Here is a 14,757-nt window from a genome sequence, read left to right as displayed (position 1 = left end):
ACCCCTCCCCTCCCTAACACCCCGCCCCCCGCTCCCGCACGCCGCCCGGGGCCCCGCGAGCCGTCCGGCCCGCGGCCGCCACCTACCTGTGCCCCTCCCCGGGGCAGCGAGCAGCAGCTCCTCGGTGGCGGCTCCCTCCTCCCGCGGCGCGGCTGACGAGGAAGACCTCAGCACCCCAGGCACAAAGCTAGGGAGGGTGGGACACGGCGAGGGTGAGAAGAGGGAGAAGGCTGGGGGCAACCAGGCGCCGTGGGACCGCGGGACCGGCGGGGGCGGAGGCAAGGCTAGGACAGGGAGACGCGCGTGCGCGGACCCCGGCATGAAGGCGGGGCCGGGCCTGGAGGCGGGGCCGAGCCCCCGGCAGGCGACCCGAGGGCCGAGGGTGCGGAGCTGGCAGAGGTGGGCACTGGGCGTGCGTACTCATGGGAGGGCGACCCCCTGGGTCTTGTGGGCCCCGGGGATAGAGTTGAGCTGAGGGAGGGTAGGCAGAGCGCGCTCTGGGACTGGCCTGGGGAAGGGCTCTCGGGTGAGGTTGCGCCTCTTGGCCCGCGAAGTAAAAGGAGCCAGAGAGGGCGGGGCCGAGGGCGGGGCGGAGCCTATGGGAGGCGTGGCGCGAAGAGCTCGGGGTAGAAACGGGCGCGCCCTGGAACTCCGCCGGGCCGCGGCGAGGGGGAGGGGCTGAGGGCGGGGCGGGGCCTGTGGGAGGCGTGGCGCGAAGAGCTTCGGGTGGGAGCGAGCGCACCCGGGAACTCCGCTGAGGCCGCGGTGAGGGGGCGGGGCCTGTGGGAGGCGTGGCGCGAAGAGGTCGGAGCTGGACGCCCGCGCCCCGGGACTGCGAGGACGCCACGGGAGAGGGGCGGAGCCGCGGGGCCGGGAGGTGCTGCGTGGGGCGGGGAGCAAGGGAGGTTTCGAGCCCGGAAGGCCTGGCACCCGGAGCTAACTGGAGTCGCAGGCGAGCGGGTTGCAGGGCGAGCGGGCTGGCACCAGCGGGTGTGGGGCCTGGCTGGGCAAGGCAGAAGGAAGGGGTTGCTGTTGGGAAGGGAGCAAGAGTGGAGGGGTGGTGAAGACACGCGCGGCGGGAGGCGCAGAAGGGCCGTCGCGGGAGGTGTGACGCGGACAGGCCGTCTCCTCTAGGCCCTGGAGTCGCCGGTGCTATCCCACGATGCTCTTTGGGGCCAGAAATAGCGTCTTGACCAAAAGGGAAAACCAGTTGCAAATCGAAATTGATTAGTCTACCAAAATGTAAGCGGTCAGCTGCAACGTAACCCCTCTAGCTATGAGTTATACCTAAGGTTGGGGGTATTTATTAATATATTCTTTACATTATTTGGGGCGGGGCCTCCGCAAGTCAAGGCCTTAGGGCCCTCGAAGATCTCCACCGGACCTTGGACTGAGGAGGAGGGTTTTGGGTGGAGGTGAGAAGGTGGTGCCAGGGCTGGTTTGTCTTAAAGGCCTTGGCCCTGACCCCGGCCCCGCGGAGTCAGAAGCCATAGGCAGGGTCCGTATTTTCTAAAGTACGCCAAGTTCCCAATGGATGATGCTTGGCAAAGGGTATGAGGAGTTCAGCTGTAGCACCAGAAGCAAGACGCTGGTCAAGGAGAAGGTCCTCTGAGGACTTGACCTGGAGAGATTTGGGGAAAGAAGGACCACAAAGGGCATGTGAGTTGGCGATGAAAGGCTGAACTGGGGATGAAACCAGTGGCCCTGGTTTAGAAGACAGGATAAGGCATCAGGGAAGTCCAGGGTCAGGGATTGTAAAAAATGGGAAGGATAGCACCCTAGAGTGTACCGCCTTTGGTAAACTGCAGCCCTGAGGAAATTGCCTTGTTCTAAAGGTGTGGAAGATTAGACTACGTCCCAAACTTGCACTTTTCTTTTTTTTCAGTCGCTCTGTTGCCCAGGCTAGAGTGCAATGACGCGATCTCGGCTCACTGAACCTCTGCCTCCTGGGTTCAATCGATTATCCTGCCTCATTCTCCCAAGTGGCTGGGATTACAGACGCCTGCCACCATACCCGTCTAATTTTTATATTTTTAGTAGAGACAAGGTTTCACCATGTTGGTCAGGCTGGTCTTGAGCTGCTGGCCTCAAGTGATCCGCCCGCTTCTGCCTCCCAGAGTACTGGGATTACAGGCGCCTGCCACCAAACCCAGCTAATTTTTGTATTTTTAGTAGAGAGAGTTCAGGGGTTTCAACATGTTGCCCAGGCTGGTCTCGAACTTGTGAGCTCCAGAGATCCGCCCACCTCAGCCTCCCAAACTGCCAGGATTATGGGCGTGAACCACAGCACCTGGCATTGTATGGATTTCTCTAACGTTGGTTTGCCTCTTTTCATTAAGTGCAACAAAAGAACCTCAAAGAAAACCCAGTCTCTGCCGTTTCTATTTAAGTAATTCTACCCAAAACAGGAAATAGGAAGATATAGAAGGTATGAAATGAGTTTTGTATTAAAGCATGTGTTTGCCTCTCTCAGAAAACTTAGATAATTAAGGATGTGAGGTAAGAAAAGACCTGAACATTTGGAGAGTACATTGTTTCCTATTCATCTGCTCCGTATCAACCCTAAAGTGTTAACACTTTTTAGAAAACAAGTTTGGCCTGGTACAGTGGCTCACGCCTGTAATCCCAACACTTTGGAAGGCAGAGGTGGGCAGATCACGAGGTCAACATGGTGAAACCCCGTATGTACAAAAAATACAAAAATTAGCCGGGCGTGGTGGCACGCGCCTGCACACTCAGTTACTCTGGAGGCCGAGGCAGGAGAATCACTTGAATCCGGAAGGTGGAGGTTGCAGTGAGCCGAGATTGCGCCACTGCATTCCAGCCTGGCGACAGAGTGAGACTCCGTCTCAAAAAAAAAAAAAAAAAACAGGTTCTCGGCTGGGTGCAGTGACCTCGCTCCTGTAATCCCAGCAGTTTGGGAGACCAAGGCAGGCAGATAACTTGAGCTCACGAGTTAGAGACCAGTCTGGAAACATGGCATAACCCGTTTCTACAAAACAAAAAAATTAGCTGGGCATGGTCGTCCCTGCCTATAGTCCCAGCTGCTAGGAAGGCTGAGGTGGGAGGATCGCTTGAGCCCGGGAAGCAGAGGTTGCAGTGAGCCAAGATTGTGTCATTGCACTCCAGCCTGGGCCATAGAGTACTGCTTGGTTTCCCCAGCTTGACTGTATTTATACTTGGGACCAATAATTACTTGTGGGGTGCTGTCCTATACGTGGCAGTATATTTAGCAGCATTTTCCCTCCCAAGTTGTGACCCTAAAACTCTTCAGGTTTTGTGAAGTGTCCTTGGAGGCCAAAATCTACTCCCAGTCCAGTTTAGAACCACTGGAGTACAGAATAAAGTCCATTGCCATTAACCTGGCTTTTCAGATCTTTCATTATCTATTCCCAACCCACCTTTCCTAGAATTTGGCTCAGCCTAAGAGAACTGCCAATGCAGGAATCCTTTCTTTGGCTTCCTCCACAGATTATGATCTTTTATTGACTCTTCTTGGACATTTTCAGGGATGAAAGAAATTTAAAATCTTTCCTTTGCAAGAAAATCCTTATCTCTCCAATGTCTTCCTGCTTAAAATGTGCATTTGCTGAGTCCAATTCACACTCCTGGAGGTGTAAAAAAAAAAAAAAATTAATCCTTTTTCCACTTGTGAGCACCGCTGAGTAAAAATCATAATCACATTTATATTTTTCACCTTTCTCTATGATCATGAACTTTCTACTGTCCTCTCAACAATATCAAGCCTGACAATGTCCTGCTTAAAACGTACTACTCAGAACCGAACACAGTATTCTGGATGTGCATCATACTATGTTAGCACATGGTATATTATAGTGTTAGTTGCACGCTTGTTCATCTTCCTTGACTCTGAGCTTGAAGGCAAGAACAAAGTCTTAGTCACTTAGGTTGTTTCATCTTTGCAATACTAGCACAGTGCTTGGCCCTTAGTTCAATTGGTGTACAAAAATGTTGATGGAATGTGGTACCTCTTTAAGATAGCATTCTATTACCTTTAGGGGCAGATAGAGTACACTGTTACCTTATATTGACTTTGTGATAACTAAACCTGTATGTTTTATACATCTATATCAGAGGTTGGCAAACTTTTTTGTTAAAGGCCAAATAGTAAATAAAATTTTCGGTTTTATGGGCCTTATAGTCTGTCACGGTGACTCAGCTATGGCACTGTAACATATAATCAGCCATAGACAATATTATAAGCAAATGAGCATAGCTACTTTCCATTATAATGCATGAACATTAAAATCTGAATTTCATGTAATTTTTATGTGTCAGAATATTTTAATTTTTAAAAAATATTATTAAATGTTAAAACACATTTTTAGCTTGTGGGCCATACAAAAACAGATGGCAGGCTTGATTTGGCTCACAGGCAGTAGTTTGCTAACTCCTGATTTAGACCAGCCCTCGTATGATTGAGTTTTTTCAAGACTGAGTATAGGCTTTTACTTTTATCCTTATTAAATATCTTACTCATTGCAAGCCATCTTTCTAGCTTGCTCAGTTTTTTTGAATGCTAATTCTGTCACCCAGCATATCAGCTGACATCCCAGCTTTGTGTCTGCTAAATTGATAAGCATACTTTGTACATCTTAATTAATAAAAATGTTAAGTAGGAAATCACGTCCTCCACAAATTTGTTTTCTTCCATTAATCATCATTCTTTTGAGTACTACCTGTCACCCAATTCATGTTTCTCTGTCAGGTCCACAGGGTATCTTGCGAGGCTTTGTCTGAAGCTTTGTTGAAATGTTTAGAACATGCTCCAAATGGGTAGGAACTCCATCAGACAAACAGAAATATATAGTTTTGATATAGCCTGTAAACTAATGTTACTCCTGCTTCCAATTTTAGTACTTCGTTGTTTACATTTTCAAGGCCACCATTTTAATAATGAAATTTAATAATTGTAGGGTTTTGTTGAGAATTAGCATCCAAGTTTATCAATCTGCATTTATAGAATTCACTGTGTTTCTCATCTTAAAACTAAGGGTTGCCGGGTGCGGTGGCTCAAGCCTGTAATCCCAGCACTTTGGGAGGCCGAGGCGGGTGGATCACGAGGTCAGGAGATCGAGACCATCCTGGTCAACATGGTGAAACCCCGTGTCTACTAAAAATACAAAACATTAGCTGGGTGTGGTGGCGTGTGCCTGTAATCTCAGCTACTCAGGAGGTTGAGGCAGGAGAATTGCCTGAACCCCGGAGGCGGAGGTTGCAGTGAGCCGAGATTGCGCCATTGCACTCCAGCCTGGGTAACAAGAGTGAAACTCCGTCTCAAAAAAAAACAAAAAACTAAGGGTTGACAGTGTTCATCCCACACTGCCCGGTTCTCTGGTATCAATAGTGTTAAAAGCTGTGATAAGATTGGTAGAGAAAACAGGCACAAAAAGATTTAGAATATATGTGTTTTTTCTTGCTAATGTTACCACATTTTTAATACTATCAATATTAGTTTTTAAAGTAAAATAGAAAGTAAACTTTATGCTAATAAAAACTAAGAATAAATGCATTTTAATAAAATACTGATATTGGCCAGGCACAGTGGTACATGCCTTTAATCCCAGCACTTTCAAAGGCTGAGGCAGGAGGATCACTTGAGGCCAGGAGTTTTAAAACTGGCCTGTGCAGCATAGCAAGACCCTATCTCTACAGATTTTTTTTTTTTTTTTTTTTTTTTTTTAAAAATATTTTTTTTTTTTTTTTTTTAAGATTCTTCCTAAGGTTTTTTTTTTTTTTTTTTTGGGACATAGTCTCTCTCTGTTGCCAGGCTGGAGTGCAGTGGCATGGTCTCGGCTCACTGCAACCTCTGCCTCCTGGGTTCAAGTGATTCTTCTGCCTCACCCTCCCCAGTTGCTGGGATTACAGGTGTACACCACCATGCCCAGCTAATGTTTGTATTTTTAGTAGAGATGAGGTTTCACCATGTTGGCCAGGATGGTCTCAATCTCTTGACCTCATGATCTGTCCCCCTCGGCCTCTACAGAATTTTTTTAAAAATTAGCCGAGTATCATGGCATACCTGTAGTCCCAGCTGCTTGGGAGGCTAAGATAGGAGGATCACTTGAGCCCTAGAGTTCAGGGCTGCAGTGAGCCATGATTGCTCCAGTGCAAACCAGCCTTGGTGACAGTGAGACTCTGTCTCTAAAAAAGTAAAATAATGAAAAAATTTTAAAAATTTAGGCCGGGCGCGGTGGCTCAAGCCTGTAATCCCAGCACTTTGGGAGGCCGAGGCGGGTGGATCACGAGGTCAAGAGATCGAGACCATCCTGGTCAACATGGTGAAACCCCGCCTCTACTAAAACTACAAAAAAAATTAGCTGGGCATGGTGGTGCGTGCCTGTAATCCCAGCTACTCAGGAGGCTGAGGCAGGAGAATTGCCTGAACCCAGGAGGCGGAGGTTGCGGTGAGCCGAGATCGCGCCATTGCACTCCAGCCTGGGTAACAAGAGCGAAACTCCGTCTCAAAAAATAAAAAATAAAAAAAAAATAAAAATTTAAGTAGGGAAATTTACCTTGCCAGATGTTAACAGTTTATACCCTCTTCTATCATTTTGCTTTTAGTCTGATCTTTATATTTAGAATGTGTCTCTGGAAAACAGATTTAGTTGTTGTTGTTTTTTTTTTAATTTAATCTAATAATTGAGTGTTTAGTTTATTAACGCTTAATGGAATAATTGATGTATTTTTGCCTAAATCTGTGTTCTTGCTATTTGTTTTCTGTTTGTCCCATTTTTCTTCTTTTGTTTCTCTTTTTCTGCCTTCTTTCGGATTCATCGAGTATTTTTATGGTATTCCATGTTGTTCTCCTCTGTTGACCTTCTTCCTGTATCTCAGTGTTTTGTTTTTTTGTTTGGTTAGGGTAGTCAGGGATTTATTTTGTGGAGCAGAGTAGCAGAAATAGTCACGTCTTATAGATTATCCCTGGGAGAGCTTTCTTATGTAAACAAACATGTTAGAGTCTCTCCTACATGTTAAATAGCTTGGGTGTTAAACTATCTGCTAGGCAACAGCCTTTCCTTCTCACTTGGTTTTCTCAGATAAAGTTTAGAGAATCAAGAAGTTGCTTTTTTTTGTTATTTTTTAATTTGCAGGTTAAACACTTTAAGATGAGAAAAACTGAACTGTGTCTGAGCTCTGAAGGGTCCGAAGTGATTTTAGCTACATCAAGTGATGAAAAACACCCACCTGAAAATATCATTGATGGGTAAGAGTTACTATAGCTTGTTGTTTTCCGTCTTAAGTCAGTGAATCCCTTGAGTATTTGGACTGTGTTTTATAACAGCTTGCCCTATTAAACAGAGTTTAGTAAATGTTTGGTGGATTACCTGATATGCACTTTTGGTACCATTTCTGAAACTAATTCACTTGTGTATATTTAGGTTTTTGATTCTTTTCTTTATAATTCCTAAACTGAACTCTTCATACAAATAGGTTTTTTTAGAAGTGGTTTACCAAGGCAAAAACACAACAACTTCATTTTATGGAAGTATGAATTTTAAGGTCTGTTTATGGTTTTACTCCAGGTTTTTCTTGGAATAAGAATGTAAATATTGTAACTTCCTGTTTACTACCTATTTCCTTACTGGTCTAAGTAACATCTTTGCAGAACTGAATACTTCATTCCCTGCTATCATGTATTGTTTGCTTCTCCCCTTTTTGATAGCCTTCCAATTTCTTCTCTTCACTGTGCTAGAGCTTTTTCTAGGTAGATATTTTTCTAAATATTGTTTTTAGACTTCTAATTCCAAGAAAAAGCAGTTAATGGGAGAACTCCTTTTTTAATAGTTCGGGCTTATTACTTTCTTGAACCCTTTCTTGGTATACGTGCAATGACTGGAGTTTGACTCCTAGAACCATCTGATTTTAGGGCTAGAGGGACTTATAGGTTTATTTTGCCAAAACCCTTTATTTTAGACTTGTGGTAAGAGAGGTCTAAAGAGGTTAAGTACGGCCGGGCGCGGTGGCTCAAGCCTGTAATCCCAGCACTTTGGGAGGCCGAGGCGGGTGGATCACGAGGTCAAGAGATCGAGACCATCCTGGTCAACATGGTGAAACCCCATCTCTACTAAAAATATAAAAAAAAAAACATTAGCTGGGCATGGTGGCGCGTGCCTGTAATCCCAGCTACTGAGGAGGTTGAGGCAGGAGAATTGCCTGAACCCAGGAGGCGGAGGTTGCAGTGAGCCTAGATCGCGCCATTGCACTCCAGCCTGGGTAACAAGAGTGAAACTCCGTCTCAAAAAAAAAAAAAGAGGTTAAGTACTACTTTTAATTATTGAAGGCAGAACCAGTTGTAACAGAGGTTTCATGATTCTTTATATATCTTGAAGCCCACATATCTGGATGAAATTCTAGCAACTCAGCCTCTTCCTTGAAGCCTAGTTGTAATCTTTATGACAACTGACTTTTCTGCTCAGGTAGGATTCATCTATCTGCTGGGCTCCTATAACATTTGGTATATACCTCTGTTGCCTTACTTTTTCCTTTATTGTATTGTTTACTTTTACTGTTTGTTCCTTCTCTGGACTGTGAATTCCTGGAAGTCGGAGACCATTTCTCTGAGTCAAACTGGACTAATATTGGAAAGTAACCATAGTCTACACACACACACACACACACATAAAAACACGTTTATATGCATATATTACTATACTGTTGCATGTAGGGCTTTATAATTTCATAGATAGTATGTCAGTTGACCCTCACAGTAATCTTGGGGAATAAGAAGCACAAAAAAGTACTTACAACTCCATTGTAAAGATGAAGAAAAGAATGATCAGGGCCGGGCGTGGTGGCTTACGCCTGTCATCTTAGCACTTTGGGAGGCTGAGGTGGGTGGATCACAAGGTCAGGAGTTCGAGACCAGCCTGACCAACATGGTAAACCCCGTCTCTACTAAAAAATATAAAACTTAGCAGGATGTGGTGTTGTGTGTCTATAATCCCAGCTACTCAGGAGGCTGAAGCAGGAGAATCACCTGAACCTGGGAGGCGGAGGATGCAGTGAGCCAAGATCGCGCCACTGCACTCCAGCCTGGGTGACAGAGTGAAACTCCGTCTCAAAAAAAAAAAAATGATCAGATGACCTGCTCAAAATAAAAATGACTTGCTCAAAATTACACAGATAAGCAAGTGGCAGAATCAACTGACACTTAATGTCTTCTAACTTGTACTTCAGGGATCTTTGTGCTACACTAGGTTAACTCAAACTTAGTTTGTATCAAAAATACAATACCTGCTTTTTGCCTGTGTCTCTTTTTCTTCTTCTTAGTTGTTTACTTCCTGAAATTTAGGTAGTAGTTACTATCCTACTCTGACTTGGAGTAGAAAAATTAATATGGGAACTGCTTTAAGGAAATATAGAACTATGGAGATTTGCCTTAAGTTTTTTGCCAGAAATGGAGGGCTTTCCAGAAACACTCCTGGATTCTGATTGGAGATAGATTCGTTTTTGTTTTCTTTTTTTTTTTTCAGGTGGGATCTTGCCTCTGTTGGCCAGGCTGGAGAGCAGATGTCTGATATCGGCTCACTGTAACCTCCGTCTCCCAGGTTCAAGCAATTCTCCTGCCTCAGCCTCCCAAGTAGCTGGGAGTACAGGCACGCACCACCACGTCCAGCTAATTTTTGTATTTTTTTAGTGGAGACGGGGTTTCACCATGTTGGCCAGGATGGTCTCGATCTCTTGACCTCGTTATCTGCCCGCCTCGGCCTCCCAAGGTGCTGGGATTATAGGCGTGAGCCACCGCACCCAGCCGATAGATTAGTTTTCCAAGGCAAAATCAATTTACCTTGTAGTAACTTGGTGATCTTTCTCTCAAGTGAGTGTGTTTTTGTGTTTATAGAACATTAGGATTAGCTATCATATATCGCAATTAATATTTTAGGCTCTGTCAGTGCATTTTAATGAATAAGGACATAATATTTTTTAGATGAGACAAAAACTCTTAGTGCAGAAAAACATATGAAATAAAAGTAGTTACCATCCTGGTAACTGAACAGAGTACATTGGGGACTTTTAATCCATATACAGTTCCAGAAAATATAATTAGACTGTATATTATAGACACTGAAAGTTATTTTCTGGCCAGGCACAGTGGCTCACACCTATAATCCCAGCACTTTGGGAGGCTGAGGTGGGCAGATCAGTTGAGGTCAGGAGTTTGAGACCAGTCTGGCCAACTTGGCGAAACTCCGTGTCTACTAAAAATACGAAAAAATTAGCCAGATGTGGTAGTGCACACCCGTAGTCCCAGCTACTCAGAGGCCGAGGCATGGGAATTGCTTGAACCCAGGAGGTGGAGGTTCAGTGAGCTGAGATCATGCCACTGTACTCTAGCCTGACTGACAGAGCAAGACTCTGTCAACTTTTTTTGAAAAACAAGAAAAGTTATTTTCTGTGCAGAAGTTGCTTTATCTAAATGGAGTAACCTAGAATTATTTGGAGAAAACAGTGCTATAAATGTGTCCTACAGGATAATGGAGTATTGTTTTATGGCCCTGCTCCAAACTCTCCATTCCTTCAGAAATAAGAGTTAAATAAATAGCTAGGCATAGTGTCTGAGGCAGGAGGATAGCTTGAGGTCAAGAGTTTGAGACTAGCCTGGCAACATAGCAAGACTGCATCTCTAAAAAAAGAAAATGATTATACTTCTGCTTTTCCTCTCCCCTCTGTGTTTAATGTGTCAATGAAAAAGGGGGCAAGAGATTCAACACTAGGAAAAAAGTCAAGAAAAAAGGAAGAGAGAGAATCAGTCCTTTTGGTATAGTAGAGAATAATACTATATTTAGAATTAAAATTCCTGGGTAAGTGAATTATGTGTTATCTTGGTCAAAGAGTATAGCCCAGGCACAATGGCTCATGCCTGCAATCCCAGCACTTTGGGAGGCTGAGGCAGGCGGATCACGAGGTCAGGAGTTTGAAACCAACCTGATCAACATGGTGAAACCCCATCTCTACCAAAAATACAAAAATGAGCTGGGCATCGTGATACATGCCTGCAATCCCAGCTACTCAGAAGGCTGAGGCAGGAGAATCGCTTAAACCCAGGAGGCAGAGGTTGCAGTGAGCCAAGATCATGCCACTGCACTCCAGCCTAGGTGATAGAGCGAGACTCCATCTCAAAAAAAAAAAAAAGAGTATATAAATATATTACTCTTTAAGCCTCATTTACTGATCTGAAAAATGAGGATAATTCCACCAGAAAATCACGAGATAATCTATATAAAATAGGTGTTAGCTATAAATTCGTTTTTAAAAGAAAACGACTACTACTTTGGTGACTTCCTTATACATATTAAAAGGATTTAGTTAGTTGTCATTTTAAAATTCAAGTGTATCTCTACATGATATTTTGTTATTCTATTGTCATGTTAATTGAAAGCATCCGAAGCAAAACATGGGGCAATTAAAATTCATTTAACAAATTTCAATGAGTAAAATTTAAAACCATAAATATGAAAGGAGTTTGTAAAATATTAAGCATTTTATTAAAAACCTGTAATTTTGAGTTAGGAGATCTGGCCTTGGCTGGGCACAGTTGTTCACACCTATAATCCTAGCATTTTGGGAAGTCAAGTTGGGAGGATCACTTGAGCCTGGAAGTTTGAGGCTACAATGAGCTATGATTGTGCCGCTGTACTCCAGTCTAGATGACAGAACAAAACCCTGTATCTTAAAAAAGAAGTAGCTCTGGCGTTTGTTTTTTTCTTGATATCAACCTTATTCACATATTCACATACCATACAATTCACCCACTTAGAATGTGCGTTTCAGTGGCTTCCAGCCTATTAACAGAATTATGCAGCCATCTCCACAATCAATCTTAGAACATTTTCATCATTCTAAAAAGAAACCCCACAGTTATTATCAGTCACCCTGTATTTTACCATCCGTACTAGCCCTAGGCAAGCATTAATCTACGTTGTTTCTGTACATTTTATGTATTGAGACATTTCATATAGAATCATACACATGTGGTCTTTTGTGACTGGTTTCTTTCTTTTATTGTTTGAGACAGAGTCTTACTCTGTCATCCAAGCTGGAGTGCAGTGGTGTAATCTCAGCTCACTCTAACCTCTGCCTCCTGAGTTCAAGTGATTCTCATGCCTCAGCCTCCCGAGTAGCTGCAACTGCAAGTGTGTACCATCACACCCAGCTAATTTCTGTATTTTTAGTAGAGACAAGGTTTCACCGTGTTGGCTACAGTGGTCTTGAACTCCTGACCTCAAGCAACCTACCTGCCACAGCCTCCCAAAGTGCTTGGATTACAGGCATGAGCTACCACACCTGGCCTGGTTTCTTTCATTTACATGTTTTCAAAGTTGACCCATATTGTAGCACGTATCAGTACTTCATTCCTGTTTATTGTCAAGATTTCATTGTATGGATATAGCACATTTTATTTACGCATTCATCAGTTGATGGACATCTGCTTTGTTTCTACTTTTGAGCTGAATTTTCCCTGATTTTATTCTAAAATACCAACTTACAGATCCAAAAAACTCAGCAAGACCTAAGCTGAATAAATACAGAGATTGTATCTTAGTCAAACTGCTGGAAAAGTAAAAGAAAAAAAAATTAAAATAGCTGGAGGGAAATAAAATATATACAGAGGAACAACAGTATTAGTGACAGCTGACTTCATATCACAAACAGTGGAAGCCAGACAACAATGGAGCAATATCTTTCAAATACTAGGAAAGGGAGAAACAAGCAAATATTTAAAAACCTGTCAATCCAGAGTTCTGTGTCTAGCTAAACGATCTCCCAAAAATGAAGATAGAATAAAGGCATTTTTCATCACAAGTAGACCTGTATCATAAGGAATGCTAAAGGAAATTCTGCAAGTTGAAGAGGTAAAATTCCAGCTGGAAAATCAAACCTGTAAGAAGAAGTTAAGTGTACTGGAAATAGTAAATATTTGGGTAAATATAAAAGACTGCCATTTTTCCTCTTTTAATTTTTTTGAACAATAACTGACCACTTAAGGAAAAAAATTGTATTATGGAATTTATTGTGTATGTAAAATATGTGACAACAAAGGCACAAAAGTGATGCTCAGTGTAAATTGACTATCATGAGGTTATTATGTTGTAACTTAGCAATGGTTTCAAAAATTTCTAATAAAGGTATAGCTAAAAAAATAGAAGAATTAAACGGAATTTTTAAAAAAATTTACTCAGAAACAGTAAAAGGAAGAAAAGGACAAGAATAGATGGGAGGGACAAAAATGAATAGCAAGATGGTAGATTCACACCCAACCATATCAGTGGTTATACTAAATGTCAGTGGGGCTAAACACTCCAATTAAGCATCAGAGATTGTCAGACTGGATAAAAAGCCAAGACCCAAATATATATCATCTAAAAGATATGCACTTTAAATATAAAGATAAGAATAGGTTGAAAATAAAAGAATGAAAAAAGATGCATCCTGTAAACAGTCGACATAAGAAAATCGCTCTAGCTATATTCATATCAGACAAAGTAGAATGTAAGACAAGGAGCATTACCAGAGACAAAGGGGACATTTTATAATGTTAGAGGGTAAATTCATTAGGAAGAGAGGATAATCCTAAGTGTATATGGACCTAATAATAGTTCTTTAAAATACATAAAGCAAAATCTGACAGCTGAAAGGGAGAAATAGACAAATTCACAATTATAGTTAGAGATTTTAATACCCTTTTCTCAGTAATGATAGAACAATTTGGCAGAAAATCAATAAAGACAAAGATGATCTGAATAGTATCATAACCTCGACTTAGTTGACAGTTATAGAACACTATAATCAACAACATGGAACAAGAACATATTGATGGGTTGGGTGTGGTGGCTCATGCCTGTAATCCCAGCACTTTGGGAGGCCGAGGTGGGTGAATCACCTGAGGTCGGTAGTTCGAGACCAGCCTCACCAACATAGAGAAAGCCTGTCTCTACTAAAAATACAAAATTAGCCAGGCATGGTGGCGCATGCCTGTAATCCCAGCTATGCGGAGCCTGAGGTAGAATTGCTTGAACCCGGGAGGCAAAGGTAGTGGTGAGCTGAGATCACACCATTGCACTCCAGGGTGGGCAATAAGAGTGAAACTTAATCTCAAAGAAAAAAAAAAAAAATGGAGTGCAAATAGTACAACCACTTTGGAAATCTGGCAGTTTCTTATAAAGTTAAATATACTTTTACCCTGTGTGCCAGCAATTTCACTCTTAGTAATATTATACCCAGAGAAATGAAAACATGTTCACAAGCACCTGTACAAGCATATCTATAGCAGCTTTGTTCCTAATAGTAAAAAAGTGGAAGCAATTACAATATCCAACAAAATATCAAACAAAATCATGAATAAAAACATTGTGGCATAGTCTGTGGTGATAGAAATCAAAGCAGTGGTTGTCAAAGGAAGGTAGGGATTTCTGGAAGGAAAGATAAGGGAAATTTCTGGAGTTATGGAAATGTTATATCTTCACTGGAGTATTGGTTACCTAAGCATGTACATTTATCGAAACTGATTAAGTTATGCACTTAAGGTGAATTTCACTGTAGGTAAATTTTATTTCCAAAAAAAGAAAAAGCTTATGTAGTCGAAATGATTATTTCTGTAGTCAAAACTATATATACTATTTTGCCTATATGTGACTTAAAATTGAGTTCACGTTTTAATTTTTGTTTGAACAAACATTTAGGTTGTCTCTACTATGGGTGAGCCATTGTAGCAGTTGTAGGGTTACAAAGATG

General features: G+C 42.6%; 2 protein-coding genes across 7 annotated transcripts in view; one reads left to right on the top strand and one right to left on the bottom strand.

The window, feature by feature from the left end:
• Window positions 1-309, bottom strand: part of LRRC42 (leucine rich repeat containing 42) — a 21,210-nt gene extending 20,901 nt beyond the window's left edge. For 2 of the 4 annotated variants that reach the window (XM_017504425.2, XM_037729868.1), the window contains exon 1: window positions 87-309. The gene's annotated coding sequence lies outside the window, so the exon portion shown is untranslated. The remainder of the gene's footprint in view (window positions 1-86) is intronic. The other 2 variants (XM_017504426.2, XM_017504427.2) reach the window with 2 other exon arrangements.
• Window positions 310-330: 21 nt separating this feature from the next.
• Window positions 331-14,757, top strand: part of HSPB11 (heat shock protein family B (small) member 11) — a 22,596-nt gene continuing 8,169 nt past the window's right edge. Inside the window, exons 1-2 of one of the 3 annotated variants that reach the window (XM_017504436.2) lie at window positions 331-399; window positions 7,116-7,228. In XM_017504436.2, the coding sequence (XP_017359925.1) occupies window positions 7,131-7,228 (98 nt within the window). In that variant the 5' untranslated portion in view covers window positions 331-399; window positions 7,116-7,130. Of the gene's footprint in view, window positions 400-7,115; window positions 7,229-14,757 lie in introns of those variants that run through there. The other 2 variants (XM_037729869.1, XM_017504434.2) reach the window with 2 other exon arrangements.

This window comes from Cebus imitator, unplaced genomic scaffold (genome assembly GCF_001604975.1).
Source record: "Cebus imitator isolate Cc_AM_T3 unplaced genomic scaffold, Cebus_imitator-1.0 Scaffold322, whole genome shotgun sequence".
Taxonomy (NCBI): domain Eukaryota; kingdom Metazoa; phylum Chordata; class Mammalia; order Primates; family Cebidae; genus Cebus; species Cebus imitator.
The sequence above is the reverse complement of the archived record's forward strand: the minus strand, read 5'-3'. Positions and strand labels throughout refer to the sequence as shown.